Source organism: Malurus melanocephalus, unplaced genomic scaffold, assembly GCF_030028575.1.
Source record: "Malurus melanocephalus ecotype Western Australia unplaced genomic scaffold, MMel_1.1 scaffold_350, whole genome shotgun sequence".
In the NCBI taxonomy this organism is placed as follows: Eukaryota; Metazoa; Chordata; class Aves; order Passeriformes; family Maluridae; genus Malurus; species Malurus melanocephalus.
The window spans coordinates 658,862-675,801 of NW_026623582.1; the positions used below are offsets into that span (position 1 = coordinate 658,862).

At 38.1% G+C, this 16,940-nt stretch overlaps 1 protein-coding gene across 2 annotated transcripts in view; it reads right to left on the reverse strand.

Annotated features, from left to right (window-relative positions):
• Positions 1–16,940, reverse strand: part of FBN2 (fibrillin 2) — a 117,455-nt gene that overhangs the window by 55,620 nt on the left and 44,895 nt on the right. For both annotated transcript variants that reach the window (XM_057378242.1, XM_057378241.1), the window contains exons 15-20: positions 16,777–16,899; positions 11,334–11,486; positions 10,547–10,600; positions 7,221–7,346; positions 4,780–4,905; positions 49–168 (exon numbers count right to left, since the gene is read on the reverse strand). In XM_057378242.1, the coding sequence (XP_057234225.1) occupies positions 49–168; positions 4,780–4,905; positions 7,221–7,346; positions 10,547–10,600; positions 11,334–11,486; positions 16,777–16,899 (702 nt within the window). The remainder of the gene's footprint in view (positions 1–48; positions 169–4,779; positions 4,906–7,220; positions 7,347–10,546; positions 10,601–11,333; positions 11,487–16,776; positions 16,900–16,940) is intronic.

Consider the following 16,940-nt stretch of genomic DNA (forward strand, 5'->3'; position numbering starts at 1 on the left):
TTTTTATTTTAATAAAAAGGGAAAATAAAAAAAAAAGGAAATACCCACCAATACAGATCAGCCCTGTAGGGTCCAGCTTGCTGCCAGATGAACACTCACAGTGGAATGATCCAAGGTTGTTCCTGCAGGCACCATTGGCACATGGGCTGCTTTCACATTCATTTATATCTGTAATCCAGAAACAAAAGGTACTATTAGACCTACAACTTGCTTCTGGGAAGTATGATGCACTATAAATGCTGTTGTGGACTGTGAAGGGCCAGGACTGCCTGGAATATTTGCCCTCCCTACTCTTCCCAACAAGGCATTCAAAAGATGCAGGGCACAAAAGTGCCATTATTTTGGAAGTGTTAATTAAATGGCCCCTTTTTGTCAGGACAGTTAATTTCCAACACCATGGACCATAAAGTTTTCCAGCATCGATTACAAACATCCCAGGAGAAAACAAAACTCGTTTTTCACAGAATGCAAATGCACTCCCAGCCACACCATGCAGAGCACAAACAAAGCCCTTATTGTTTCTGTCATTTATGGCTCCCTGAGAAGAATTAGGAAAACACTGTCAGAAGCAAAACATCACAATACTGGCTGCAATTCTCCAGTCATGGAAATGCTGAAGAAATAAGAGTTGYAATACTGGAATACTGTAAATGGTGCTTCTCGCTAGCCACTAAATCCTGGTTATCATCCCTGTGAGGTTTTTAAACCTCTTCACACACATGAATAGGACCCCTGCAGACAGCATTATCTGATGATTTTTTAAAAAAGTCAAATCAGTTTTAAGACAAAAACAACATTAACAAATTCTCGCCACAAGGAATTGCTGATGCATATCCACCATGTATTCCTGAACCTAATTAATTTCATTTTTTTATATGTGTCCTGAGTTAAGCTGTACATTCTAATCCAACCAGTTCCCTTTGGCAGGCCAGAAGTAAAAAATGTTTAGTGCTTGCTTAGGTTTTGCTAGCAGTGCTTGAGGAGTATCTTGTAATATCTGTAAATTAAACCAGTTTAATTTAAATTAATTATAACAATGCAGTAGCTAGCTAAACGCTGGAGATAGTAATAGCATCAGGAGATTATTTTCAAGACAAATTGAAGTGTCTTCCTTATTTTTTTAAGCTTTCTAAGGGATACCATTTGCTATTTTGGTATGTTATGATGCATCAAGCCCTTGTTTCACATTCATGTCATAGAGATGTGAATCACAGGAAGGAATAGATATTTAAATATATATAATTTAATGATATGCAGGTATTACAAAAATAAAATAAAATAAAATTTAGTGAAAAAAGTGCCTAGAAATCAAAAAAGTGCCTAGAAATCAAGAAACTTGGCAACTGTGATGTCTCCCTTCATGCCAAAAGAAGCATTTAACTTAAAAGCCAGCTTTCACAGATCCTTTACGTAATGGACTTAACCTACAAAGAGCAAACAGGACTCATCTTTGACTGTCAGCAACAACAGAGCTTTGTGTTTCTGAAGCCTACTTTTAAACTGTGGCCTATTTTACAGATTAACCACACAAAGATGCAGAGATATAAAATCTAYGAGGCTTTATCAGGTCAGGACAATGTGCCTCGTTGTTAGCTCTGGCAGAATAAACTCTAAGCCTGTATCCAAGCTGGCAATCCAGAGTCCACACCAGCAATTATCTCCTCTGCACCAAGGCCTTCTCCTCCCTATGAATTTATTTCATACTCTCTTACTTGTCACTAAGAAAAATTAAGTTTTAATTACCCAGGGAATGCTCCCTGCTTTCCATTCGCTCCCCAGGAATCAACATTTGGAACTGAAGAGTGGCCTCTGCTGCTTTTGCAGAGAAACCAAATGGCTCTTAAAATCGGAAACAAATCACACTGACACAAATAAGTAATCTTAGGTGTGCACTTTATGTGAAAAAAGTGAGACAAAAATTGAAAAGACAAGCCAAACTAACAAAATTGAAGTGATGCATTCTCTGTCCAATCAATCATGAGCATTCTTCCYTTCTATTACTAAGATGCTACTTCAGAAAGTTTATGAGGGACCGGGCATCATCTGTGAAGGTTTTTAAARCTGAAAATGGGTGGTTTTCATGTGAAGTGTCACATTGTTTAAACAGCTGGCATCTCGACCACACACAGGTTTGCAGACACAACCGATGTGCAAGACAAAGCCCTATAAAAGTATTTTCATATATGTTTTAAAAAAAGAAAGGCAGACAGCTGCCACTATCTAAAACATCACTTCAACCTTATTTAGAATATTAAGATGCATGGAATTTAAATTGCTTCACATTTATAGGGGTAATAAAAGATTATTATGCCTGTCTTTAGTTCTCCCTGGCATTTACCATGTTAGGATTACAACCAACTTTCTTCTAAGAAAAGGCATCTTTTATTTTGGATTTTCAGACGTTATTCCCAAATCTAACAAAAAATAATGGAAGGCYGCAACTGGAAGTCAATGTTGCCAAAACTGCAAACAAAGACAGGAAAAAGTGGAGAGGGGGGGCCAAAACTACTAAAGTTCAACACCTTTTGAAAAGCAGAGGCTGCTCCCCTTGGTTCCATAGGCCCTTCTGCATTTGATGTCCTTTAGCATTATGCTAARAACTAAAAATAAAGAAACAAAAACCCCAAACCCAATGATTCTGGGTAGTAATAGGCTGATAAGAGTGCATTGACTACATTCCAGAACCACCATCCAGGAAAAAAAAAAGATTAAAAGATGGTATTAGATGCACTTCAGCATTCATGCACCACTGAATCAAGTGAAAAACTATCACATGCACAATGGAAAGAAACTTCAAAAATTGTTTCCATATACCTTCTCATAATAGTACTAAATGGCAATTTTTGAAAGAGTAAGCAAGAAAAAAAATCGATCTTAACACTATTATGTATTTTAAAACAAAGAACAGTATGCATGAAGATATTTACTGAGGTATATTTTAAAAACTTTTTTCTCTTAAGTGAAGCAAGTGTACMTTGTAAACGTCAGAGAAACAAAAAATTGAAACAGTCCACTGTACATTCCTGGAAATGAACTTCAAAGCACATCTGGTTTACATTTAACTAGTTATGTCACTGGAAACACAAACTAAACCATGGAGCTTGTTGTAAAAATCTCAACTTCCACAGACCCTGGAGTCACACACAAGTCTCCTACTCCCTGCAACAAACTGATAAAAAAAATTCAACTGAACTACAAATAAAAACAGAGAAGGGTTTTGTTGTTTCTTCAGAATTGTTGGTGAGAGTCATATTAAAAATATATTGGTAATAAGCATCAGAGCATTTTCAGTGCTCAACACAGAGCTCCCTACTACAGCAGGTTTTTACAACCAGTGAACTTGTAACTCCGAAACRAATTACGAGAAACAGGATTTGGGCAGAAAGAGAATAATTTCTTTCTCTGCTGCCAACCCAACGTTACTGCTGCCTACTTAATGTGAGTAAAAACACAGCACATTTAATAGGTTTTACAGACACTTTTACACAAAACCCCTCCTGAGTAGCTTTTTTACCTTACTGGCCAAATTTAGACAACAATCTAACGATGAGATTAAAGATGTAAGAATATTAACAGTATTATAACCATTAAGAAATAAATCTAATTTTACTGTTTGAAAACGTAGATACATTTTATTTCAACATGATTGGCTAGGTTGTCTGCATTCTGGCTTCTCATCCATCTAGCTTTTGGTCAGTGTTTTAAAATATTGAAGAAATATAATTTCTTTTGCATAGAAGGGGTGATGATATTTTCTACAGAACATGTGAATGATTTGATATTGCCAGAATTTAAAACATTTCCACTTTCCTTTCTAGATGTTTGCTTTGCTGTATGGCAGCAACTTCTGCCTGATCAATAATAACAAGCAGCTGAGGACAGTGATACCTTCCACCTCTTCAGAAAAATCAAGATGATCACATGGTTCACGTAACAAGTCTTTTGCAGCAAAAAATTACAGTTTTCCCATCACTCACTAAAATGCAAAACTGTGCACTAAAAAAATTTTCTAATGATCACAAATACTGAGATTTGCAAACTCTGAACCAAGCAAAAAATAAAGAAGACCAGCAAAATTCTACTACTAGTACTACTACTGCTACTATTATTACTACTTCTAATTCTTTCTAATTCTACTAAACTCCTACTCCAAATACTAATTAAGAGTTGGCTCATAAGCTAATGCTTCCAATTTTAATTTTTTAAGTATATATTTCTTTTTCCTTTTTTTTTTTTTTTTTTTTTTTTTTTTTTTTTTTGTTGCTTTAACATCTGGGTTAAACAGTAACATCAGAAAGCAATTTTGATTGCTTGTAAAAATAAAGGACAATTTTCACATTAGTGGGCAGTAATGTCCTGATCCTGGAATGCATCACAGGTAACAGGATTTAATCTAGAATTAACTATCACCACAGAGTGAAGTGAGAGAAGAATAAGAAAAAAGAGATTGTTATCAAAATACATGCATTTCCCTAAATGACAGACAGGGTATTCCTGCTACATGATCAAAGGCAAGAGCATATTACGTTCTATTGTAGTTCAACATGTTGTAGCTCAGGAAAACATTTGAATATAAAAATGAAATTATTACTTCAAAAGAAATTCAACAGCAAATACCCAACACACTGAAAAGCAGAGAWATTACAAGAGGAATGTGAAGGTTTATGCAGTATCACAGTTCTCTCTTTTCCTCTGGTTTCTGCCATCAGTCCTGTGATAGTTTTGCTTTGACGCTGACACAAGAAACAATGAACCTGACACAAATRGCAGGGTTCTCACCTTCACAGGTGTCTGTCTCTGAGCTGAACAGGTAACCCTTGGGGCAGGAGCAGCTGTAGCTGCCTGGGGTGTTCCGGCAGAGCCCGTTGTCACACAGCAGCCCGTTCATGGAGCACTCATCGATGTCTGCAGGGACAGGAGTCACACCAGGGGCAGGAGTCACATTGTGAGCAAAAATGACAGCTCTTAATTTCAAAGCTCTAAATAATTTTCAGGTTTTTATTGCAAAAATTTCACTTCTACCTTTTGTTGGGTTTTTTCCCACTAGCAAGCTCTAAAAATAGTTCATGGTTAGTCTTAAAAGAATACTTGTGTTTTCCAGCAATGACCTTGAGATCTCTGTCAGTTGTATGACTACACCATATAAATTCACGAAGRTCTATTTGCTTTGAAAACAGTATCTGAATTATTTTTTTTTAAAGCACACAAACATCAATGTGTTAATTCTTGTTCTGTTTTCTAGGCAAACATTTGTTTTTGTTATCCATGAAGTGGATTTAAATCTATCCTGTACAGTTGGTGTTTGGCTGCAATCTCAAGAGTAGGCATGTACCTGTATTTAATAACCACTGTATTTTAAAAGAAAAATCTTTGATTAAGATCAGGATATCGAGCACACTGACTAGAAAGATCCCATATATTAGAATAATTACCTGAACGCTTCTTAAACTAACTAAAAATATTTCTAATAAAAAGTAATGTTTCTTTCTCATTGCCCTATTATTATTCTATGAAAGGAAAAAAATAYATAATTTTAGGCCCTTTTCTCTGGTGCCCAATTATATGTCATAATAATMTGAGTTTATAGAAGAATATTTATGGGACGCGTCATGACAAACCTGGCACTGCATCTTCTTAAATGACTGCTTGAGTTCCCAAACCTAATGCTACAACTGAAATCTGAAGTCAAATCGATTTTTAGGAAGCTTTAAAGTTTAAAATTATAGAAAGAAAGTGAGAATGCAATGTAACTACAATTCAAGAATTGTCATTTCCCCAACTACTTTAGATTTTCCAAACTCTGCTTTTGAATTCATCCAGATTCAGACAATAAAGCCTGAATTTCCTCTGATGATGAATCCAAGATTTAAGTTTGGCAGCCATAAATTAAAAAAAAAAAAAGCTCTGTCCTTAACCTAACTCATCTGATTTCAAACAAGGAAAGGAGGATTGATTTGTAAATTGACATTTTCAAGGGCAATTCTGAGCTTTATCAGAAGGCCTTTAACCCAAACTGTGCAGCATGATAAGTGCATTATTTCCTTAGAATCTCAGAGTAATTTCAGATTTGGACTCTAATCTGTGGTGATATGCTCTGCAAAAACACASAACAATATAGCTCATTTCCTAAACCCACTGAGACCTGACAAAAATACTGCCTGCATTCTGACTGATGACCACTTTTATTTCCAGGCAGCTCATAATCTATATCATTAATTAAAACATTTCAACCTTTTATCTGAGTGTTCATACTTAAATTCTTTTATGGAAAAGTTTTATCTAAAAATAAACACACCCGCACATTCTGTAAGCTTTATCTTTATTTAAGTAAACACATAGATTATACTAACACTTACCTAATCCCRAGTGTAACTAGATAAATAAAATCCCTTCCCATAAAATCCACTTGGAAAACAAATACTATATGAAGCATTAAAAAAACCAAGAAATTAATAGTTTTCTGGAGCAGTGCCTTTCCTGCCAAAAGGTCATATTTAGGGCTTTAGGAAGTAACTAGCAGTAAAATTCCTTTATTCAAGCAGATGAAAGGAAACACTTTCCTTACACTGTGTTTGCTTTGCGTCACCAGGAAGGAATGTTTGATATGAAAACTACACCATAGATACATAGACCAGGTTTTCCCCACCAAAAGTTGTGGAGTGTTTTAGAGCACAAACAGCAGTGACAGGTAGTAAAACTTCAGGTACAGAGAGCAGTAATTCCCCAAAATAAACACAGTACTGAGAGACAGTTCTTGAGACATCCTGATGGTTTCAGAGATATTTCCATTAGCTTTTAATTTAAATGAGCTTCACTTTTCTGCTTAACCTGTTTAAAATTACAAGGCTATAAACAAAATTACTGTACAATATACTTCTGGTATAATACTTTTTTTTTGGAGGTGAGAATTCCCAAAAGAAAAAAACAAAAAAAACCCACCCACTGGATTTCATGCATGATCACAAATAATAAAATCAATTAGAGTGAAACATTCAGTTTTACCTCCTGCTTACACTTCCCAAACAGCAATACTCACCCACCAAATGACAGGAAAACAGACAGAATAATGACTATGAAATGATCMAGAAAAGCATAATTCCAGATTTTCTGCATTTTCATTGTAGCTTGAAGATATCTTCTAATCTAAATTYGGTCAAGTCAAATTAGCATCAGTGCAGTGATAAATAATCCAGCCACTATGAAAACAACAAACAACTCACCCACACAGTTGGTTCCAGCAAGATCAGGCTCATAGCCGCTGTTGCAGTTACAACGATAGCTGCCACGCAGGTTCTCACAAATCCCGTTGGAGCAAATATCGGGATCCAAAGCACACTCATTGATGTCTGYATTGGCACAGTAACAGAAGACAATCAGGCACTGAAAGGTCCAACAAACCTGCTCCTGTGGTAGGTGTGGGCAGCGTAGGTGTGGAGGCTGTCATTCGGAGTCAAGGGACAGCACAGGTGGACMCAGAAGGCTGAAAGAAGTCATTATTCTCCTTTATTTGACACTGGAAGGCAAACCTGGAATACTGTGTCCAGCTGTGGGCCTCTTTTCGTGTCCCAATCCTCAAGAAGCCTGTGCCACCCATGGCACTCCTGGCCAAACTCAGTCCCAGTATGCCCTGGCTTTCCCAATCCCATGCCTACACATCTGGGCAGCTTACCTGTATTCCTCACAGGAATCTACCATMGTTCCACTGATGGTGAATTTCCTTCTCACCCTCCACTTTAACCAGGATGTCCTTACCCAGCCAAGCTCTTTGCCTTTCTTGCCTAATTTTTGGCACGTGTGAGCAGAGAGCTCTTGTGATCTCAGGGAACATCCTGCCCTGCTCCTTTAACCCAGAGGGCAGCTTCCCAGGGAATCCCATTCACTGATGCYTTAAACAGCTGGAAGTTCATGCTCATAAAAGTCGGGGTGCCAGCTTTACTCTGCACCTGGCCCACACCCCTCAGGAGCACCAATTCCACCAGGGCATGACCACTACTGCCCAGGCTGCCATCAATCTTGGCATCACTAATTAGCTCATCTGTGCTGATAATTAATGGGCCCAGTAATGCCTCTGCCCTAGTTACAATATCACCTGGATTAATAAATTGTTCCCTCAGTGTGCTCCAAAGGGCTCTTGGACTACACAGAGCTCAGTGTCAAAGTGACTAAATTCCCTCCGCAAAGTCAGTGGCTGAGGTGTGAGAAGAGGCTGAAGTGACTGTATTTGTTCAGCTGAAAAGAGGGAATATCAGAGGGATCTCAAACAGCAGCTCCCTGATGTTAATAGCTGCTTACAGAGAAGATGGAGCCAGGCTSCTCTTTGAGGTGCACAGTGACTTGCACTTGCAAGGTACAACAGTGGAAATTTAAATTACACACCAGGAAAACTATTCTTCACCACAAACGTGGCTAAGCACCAAAGCAAGCTGCCCAAGGGGCCTATGGGAGCTCCATCCTTGAAAACTTTACMAATTCCATCAGAAAAGGCTTTGAGGAATGATTCAGCTTTCAACTCTGAGCAGCAGGTTAGGTTGGATGACCTCCAGATATCCTTTCCCACCTAAACTGACAGGGTACTATGTGTTTGTAAGAAAAAACTTGATGCAACATACTAGACTATGCACTCAGTGCCTGTGGTTTAGGGATCTAGGTAAGAAGTTATAAATTACTAGGTGACATGATTTTGCCTAATACAGGTGTAATGCACAGGTCAAAACTACAGCATATTCAGTGCTATAAGAACTTGTTGGAAATTTAGAATTTTTCTCAGACAGAACAAGATGATGGATAAGTTATATTCCCTGAATTTACAGTCCCATATAAAATTTCTGCTGTAGCCGGAAAATTCCAAAATATTCATATGAACTGTAAGAACAGGAACAGACTAATTTTGATACTTTTTGCCTCTGAGGAAAAGAGGGTTTTTACTATTTTCCTCCTTCCTATATGGTAAAGCTAATTATTTTAAATAGTGCCTTTCCCAAACCCTGGAAAGAACAGAAGGGGTGCTGGCCTAACTCTGACTTCATGAAAGGCTTGTTTTAATACTTGCAGGGTTCAACTTTTCATAAAGAACATTTCCTCTTTAATYAGAGTGCAGTTTAGGTACTGATTTACATTTAATCAGAAATGCATTTGGAAAAAAACACGTTATCCCTGGATAAAACCCAATSCTATGAGACAGCTGTAAAATTTCCTAAGACAATACGATTTAGCGTAATACTTGAGATTTATGTTTTCTTCAGAGCAAAATGTATTCTCTAGCTTACTAGACATGTTTGAATCCTGGGGATAAGCACACAAGCAGTAACAGGAGCAGCAGCATGAAAATTGGTTGCAATGCTGCTGTACAAGACGCACAGAGAATCCTGTGTTCCCTCTAGAAACCTGAACAAAGAAGGACTTTAGCTGGAATATGAACCCAAAATCTTTATCATGAATTTGGTAGAGAGCACACTTGTTTTTATGTTTTATTGAGAAATGGTATTTTTTCATGTATCCAAAAGGACACATGACCCCCTAGGAGACTGCATGCAAATGATGGGCTTGTATAACAATATTTCTGAATACTGACATTTTTTCTTCATGAAATTTAGAGGCTCTTCAATGGAAATAAATGAAAAATAAACAATTTATAAATTCTATGGATTTTAAATTGCTCGTAAGCGTGCAACATGTCAGGCACTGAAAAAAAAAATATGCAGATACTTACAGTACCCAACAAAAGAAGAATTTATTATAGTACTGGTTTTAAAAACTACTTAGGCTAACACTAAATATGATGGGAGCTCTCATTCTGCTGCAACTGAACAGAATAGGAGCTTTAATGCTGACTCGGATAATTATTAACACATCAGACAAATACCTTGCAGTAAATTTATGTTCTTGTGTTCCCCTATTCCTTCTTCAACACATTTCACGTATCTGGCAGCTGCAGCATGTCCTACTTCAGSCCTGGCTCAGCCATTATTTTTTTTAAATCCCCGTCTCTGTGGTACAAYAAAATGGATCTGGAGCTCTACAGTATCCAGTACTAAATGCAAGTGGTCACTTTCAGGACTGTTTTTCATAAGGATATGTTTTTTTTCAGAGAGTTCCCTTCAATTTTTAAGGCTACAGAGAAACAATCYATCCATGGAAATGATCTATAAGCGAACACTGGATCTGGAGTGAAAAACTGCTCTATTTCTATCCCAGCTGTCCGAAAATCAACTGCAAATACAAGTGACCCTTGTCACTCCCCAAATGAGGGAGAGCTGTCTTACGCCTAATCTCTAATCTCCAGAAAAAAAAAAAAAAAAATATAGGTCAGAACGTTAAACAGATTACTTTGTTTTCTTGATAGGGTCAGGCAAAATCTACTGTTGTAGAGAATTAATTCCAGCCTTTTCTTTAGACAACATTCAAATACTGTACTTTGAGACTAAAAATATTAAAACCAACATATTGAGGTAAAAAATGCCATTTTAATATGTTATCAAAAAAATATGATTCTGGGTATCTTTTTTTAACTTTTAATCATATATATTAAATAAAACGTGCAACRTACCTCTTCCATCAACAGTGATACCTATTCCACTGCTACACAGGCCATGGAACTCAGCTGCTCAATTGARGCAGAGATGTTGGAGAAAAGAAAATGTTATTTCCAGTATTACATCTTCTTTCATCTGAAACTAAATCAACCTGATTTTTTAAAAAATAATTTTTCTACAATGTAAGTAATGAAATACTATGTTCACATGACATAACCATTTGTAGATAATTTAGTTAAATCTGTCAAGTAGCACTCCATCCTGAACTTTCATATAAATACCAAACCAAAATTAGATGACCAGARTTAAGTATTTAGGTGATTTCTTTACAGTCTTGACACTTCTGTCCKCTCAGGTTATTGCTTTCAATCATTAAGTCAGTTTTACTTGGTTTTTTTTCTGAATTGTTTTCTACTGCTTCAGAAAACAACACTGAAAGGAAATTCAATCCAAGATGCATCATCTCAGCTCTGAAATCAAGATAATTTTTTAAATCAATCCCTGCACTTACTTGAAGAATTGATTTTATAAAATCAAGTTAAGATTTCTACAAAGAATATGGGCTGCTCTTTTAAACCCAGCTGACTGGACCAGGAAATTTAAAGATTCATTGKAGAACTCTGCTTATTCCCTTTCAAGCATTATTGCTGATAGCAAATACTTAATTCAGGAACCTAGCTTCACCCATGTGCGCCCTATTCACTTTTCTTTAAGGAACAAAATAAATCAACATGATCTCAACAAGATTTTTTTTTAAGTCTGTGTGTTCACTGTAGTACTCAAAGAAACACAAAATTTCACCTGAGTTTTTAGCAGGGCAGGGATGACACGGCTCTCCAAAACCATAGTCAGGATTGGCACAGCAGCATTCAGATTTTGTCACAGCACCAGGGAAGGGACGGACACACAGCCCTTTCCTGATGCCCCCATAGCATGTGCTACGCACATGAGTATCTAAAAAGAAAGGATAATAAAAGAAATAATTATTTCCTTAGGCTGAGAGTGAAATGTATGCATACTATCCTAACAAAAGCTAAAACCACTTTTTTGGTCAACAAAAAGGTCACACTGGCTACATCTGCACTGCCTTAATAATACTGATGGCAGCAAGGCCAAATCTCAACATGCTTACCACCTCTTGGAACTTTCTCCAGAGCACTTTAAAATCAACTAAACCAGCATTTTGTGAGTAAATTCAAAAGCATTCCAGAGGACCCAGCAAAGAAGACCCACACCCAAAGCAGCTCTGTAAATCCATCAACACATATCCCAGTAAGAAATGGAGAATGGTTTGCATCACCATGTGGTGGCTGATTTTTCCCTTTGAGAAGTACCACAGGCATCTCTTATTTACTTCTAAAATAATCCTTCAGATAGGAAAACTCACCAGCAGTCCAGGGCTGGCAAAATGGGAGAATACCTGCTGCTGAAAGAATGAGCCTATCACGGTCTCCAGCTGTATTTGCAAAATTATGAACAGAAATGCAATTTTAGCAGATTGTTCAGCATTTACGAGACTGTGAACTGGCACCAGTGCTGGATTAGCACACCAAAGAGGCCCCAAAAATCTAGCTGGGAACATCAATTTAACAAATCTTGCATGCTACCAGGCAGTGAGGAAAGCAACACAACTGCCCAGAGTGTAAGAAAATTCTGGGCATTTATGATCTAAAACCCACTCTGGAAGTTACAGCGCCATCCTTGGTGAGAGGGCTGGAAATGATGGCTCAGATAAACCACCACTTACCATACCAATAAAACACGTAATACCTGGAAGGTCTTTAACCCCAAAAATTATGCCAAAAAAAGACAGCAGAAAAATCACACAGGTCAACCATATACCTGTAGGACTCATCATGTGCATATTGCCTATCTTACAACTGATTTAGTCACATAAATAAATTTCTAAATCAATTTCACAGCCTTGGCCAGTAAGATGTAATAAGAAAATACCTTCCAAGGAAGACCCTCCTTACCTCTACAGGAATAATAATCTGTTACACTTACCCAAGAACTACGGGAACAGTCTCCAAGACTGCTTTTTTGTGCCTTTTGTTTTGGGCTTTTGTTGTTCTTCTTGGTTTTTGGTCTTTACAGAGTTCAATGCCCTTTTCATTTCCATGTTTGCTTATAGGATAATGTCAGAGATCTTTCAAAAAGCATGTGATTAGACAGCCCTCTTAAAAAGGTGTAGCTGAGAATTGCAAGATACAGATGGAGAAAACAAGCTTTGTTTTTCAGTCCTGTAATTCTACAGACACTGCCAGAGCCACAGAAATACTCTTTGTTTCAGGTATCTTTCTGGGCCAGGACAAAACACAGCTTTAATTTATGCTCCTTGTCAGTCCCCCAGTAAAACTGCCATACATTGTGGCCTGGATATGAGCCTGAGAGGACTCAGAAACTGAAATGTGTTTGAGGCAATCCAGACGGTTACTCGCTTGAAGTACAAACCCAAAACAACAAAGGAAAGTCGCACAAAAAGTTTTACAGCGATGTTGAATATCCAGCGCCAATCCAAATAAGAACAGCAATTCCTGATGTGTTCTGTCAGCTCTTTTAGCGTTGTAAGCTGGCTCCTGTATAACAGCACTGCCTGCACACAAAGGTTTTCTCTTGCTTTTGGTATCCCATGGAACAGACAGTTCTGGAGCACAGCTAAATTTGTCCTAGATTTCAGGATTTTTTCCTTGCCAAGAATATAGGTGAAGCCAGTACAGTTTGCTTGCACTTGACATCAGGAAAAGATTATGGTGCTTGAAAACAGTCAAGGACTTCTGCACGAGAAATGTCTGTTTGTGTACTCTGCAAAATAATCAGTGTCATCACATCCTTTCCCCCCACCTCAGACAAGTCCAGCTGCCACTCTGACAAGCTCTGCCATGGACAAAGGGGCTKCAATCACTGTCCTGTCACAGAAGGGGAGGCTTCCCCCTAGTTATGTGTCTGTGAGGGGATAGTGAAGCAAAACAAGGGAAGGAAACAACACCAAGGGAAACTGTAGAGGGACAGAAGACTGGAAAATGTGAAAGAAATGCTCGGGAGGAAGGTCTTCAAAGATGTGGAGTCTGGGASGCAGCTGGAGGAAGCTACAGATGTACTGAGCAAAAGAGAGCACTTCAACACACCTCAGTGCTTTCACAGAAGTGGCACGGAAAACTTGAGGACAATTCAGTTCCAGGAAAACAGTCTGCTCTACAGAGTCAGTGCTTCACAMGGGCTGTGAAGGATGAAGAACCAAGCTGGCTGCCCCAGAAGCAAAACAGCAATGGTGTAACAGGGAGAATGCCCCGCTTGGGCTGTGCTGCCTGCACCAGTAAGAAAGAGAAGGACTCCTCTGTGGATGATTTAATCGYTGCAGGTGCCTCACCAAGCTCAGGCTCTCCATTTCACAACAGTTCTGAGTCTGCAGCCTGCTGATGAATCTGTGCAGCTCCCCACATTTAGTTTGATCAGCCCTTGGCTACTCATTTCAGAGCACTGAGAATTTACTTTATGCCCTGGATCAGACACTAACATTGCTATTACTGTAGCCCAGTACCTGTTTTGGGACACTCCACTCTTTTCCAAGGCATACCACCTCCACACTCTTGAATTTTGTGGTGTAGCATTTCATCATCTACAAAAGTTATCGTCACCACACTTGTGGTCAACAGAAGTTCGACCAGCGCTTGACCCACACTCAGAAAAAGTCACTGGAGCCTTAGAAGGTCAAACCATGCTTATGACAGACATTTCCAGATTTGGCTCAGCAAAACCATCAGGGTGAAATAAAGCTTAGATGCTTTGTTCTGGATGACTGTGGCTCTGGGCAGGGATAATCAGAAGAGTCTCAGCAGAGCACAAACACCACTGAGTGAAGCTGCAGCCAGAGCCCAGCACAAGTCCTGAGGTGACAGACACAGACAGGGCCAGCTGAGGAGTCCAAGCATGGAGCTGCAGCTGGAAGTACAGCCAAACCGAAAAAGCCTGCAAATATTCAAACATTGRAAGTTTGGCTCCAAGTATTTATTTAGTTGTTCCATGACTCTCTAACTCTTCCTTTTCCAAGCGTTTGTTCCCCCTTGCTGTACCTTTTTCAAGCTTGTGTAACATTTCGTGATTGACTCAGCCTACTTGTAAATACCAAGTAAAAATKTCTTTCTTTYTTTTTTTTTTTTTTTTYCTATGAATACTCTCACTAGGATCAATCTCATTATTCAGAAGTAGAATGGAGCTCAGAGAAGAGGGAAAGATTGGGACAATGGGTTCTTGGATTTTATACTCCTTGCTAGCTACCTAGCACACTTCTGGGAATGATCTTCGAAGATGCTCAATTTAACTTATTAATTTCCAAACTACAAATAGTGTTCTAGCAGCCAGAATGTCTGAAAAAATATTGTTTAGCTCATGCAATACATGGGAATAGAACAGCCAGACACAGAATTCCTGTAGTTAACACAGCATGTGGAATATATATAAACACACACACACAATGCTAAACAGTGGATTGGCTTGGAAATTCTACTCTGAAAGTCTATTATGTGTGAATATATTTTGTTATGCAATATTTGAAATTTCTTATGCTACTTTATAGCTGGAATAATTACATCATCTTTTTTAATTAATTTTCCAACTCAACTAGGTCATGATTTTTTTGTCCTGTTAAGGATATTTCCTATTGAAAAAGTAAGTATCTATCGTAAATCTTAAAGCTAWGCAACATGTGGAGCTGAACATTTCTAAATAAATGGTGCTCACAGATGACGGCCAGCTTGTGAAGTCTTCAGCTGTTAGAACTGTGGCAACATTAGGTAAATGAAAGCACAGAGAATTGAGCACGGTATTGAGTCTTTGCAGCTGTATCACTGATAGAGGTAAAGATGAGGCCAACTTGGAACACAAAAAAGGTACTGAACAGCCTGTACTCAACTCTGATTTTGTTGGTGTGCCACTGAGCWGTGAAAATGCCAATATTTAAAACAGCACACCAAGCCTTTTCTCACTGTTTTAACTTTTCACTGCTTCTTTCCAAACTTGTAATAAACCAGAAGAMAACAACTCAGCTACCATATAGGAGGGAACACAACTTGCTTTTGTTGGTCCAATCTTTAGTACAGTTTTGCATACTAGAAGATTCATTTATTTATTCAAATTTATTTAAAACAACAAATGTTTGGGTTCCAGTTGAGAGACTGCAAATGTGTTTTAGCTTTTCTTTAACCTATATTTTTAAGCCACTCTCAGTTTTTATCACTCATTTTTTAAACTGAAGTGGTAACAAAAGGGGTTTGTTTGTGCTGGCACTTGATAGTAACACTTGTGCTAGATATTATTTCAAACATTTAGAACTTTTGCACCATCTGAAATATTATTTGAAACGAGCTGGTAACAGCATCATGAAGATTTAGTATGGCCCATCCCCCTGGTGTGGGATACCCTCCAAACTCTGTAATGCAGTGTGTCCTTCCTTTATCTGGAAATATGCAGATAAAATATAAATTTGTCTATCAGCAAAAGCATTCATGGCACTGATTAGTAAATACTATTATTGCAGAGTCTGTGATCACCAACATGCCTGATGATAGACACAAGCATGAGCTGTGAGAGGAGAAATTTAGRGGATATAAAATAGAATTGATGTTCTGACATGTAGAAGGAGAAGGTGGGATCTCCTGTGGATTAAATTCACCTGAGGAACTTTGCAGTGTTGCAACTCAGCACCGTAACTCAGCAATCCTTATAAATATGTATTCCTCTCCACCCTCCATCACCAATCAGCAGAAAACAAGGCATGAACTTCTTCTTGCCCCCCACACTTCTTTAACTCTTCGTCAGCCTGAAAAGCATCCAAGTTTTGTCCCATGAGCTCCCTGAAGTTATATCAGAGCTCCTGAAGGAACTAGGTGAAAAATCTCTTAAATGCCAACCAGTACCATTTGAGAGGGTAAGAGGCTGATTACAAAGCAAAATATTATTTATCATCAGACTAGAAAAGGTATGCCCCAAAACCAAAAAGAGATTCCAGAGAGTAAGCACTACAAGTATAATTTATATAAGTAACAGGTAAACAAGAGGTGGGGCCTCTCCAACTCCACAAAAGAAATTAGGTTTGTCTTTTAACACTAGGATTATGGGATTGTATCTTTTCTATGTGGTTTGATGTCAGCATTATTTGGAAGGAAATAATTTGATGCATTTGATAATTAATTAACCTGATAATTCCACTTGATTTTCAGTGAAGAAAATAAAAAATCCCACTTACCTACGCAAACACGACCATCAACCCCTACAACCAAGCCAGGTGGACAATCACAGCGAAATGAACCTTCAGTGTTTATGCAATGACCATTCATGCAAATTCCTGATGTCTGGCATTCATCAATATCTAACAAGAGGCAAGACAATTCAGCAATTTATTCACTGCTT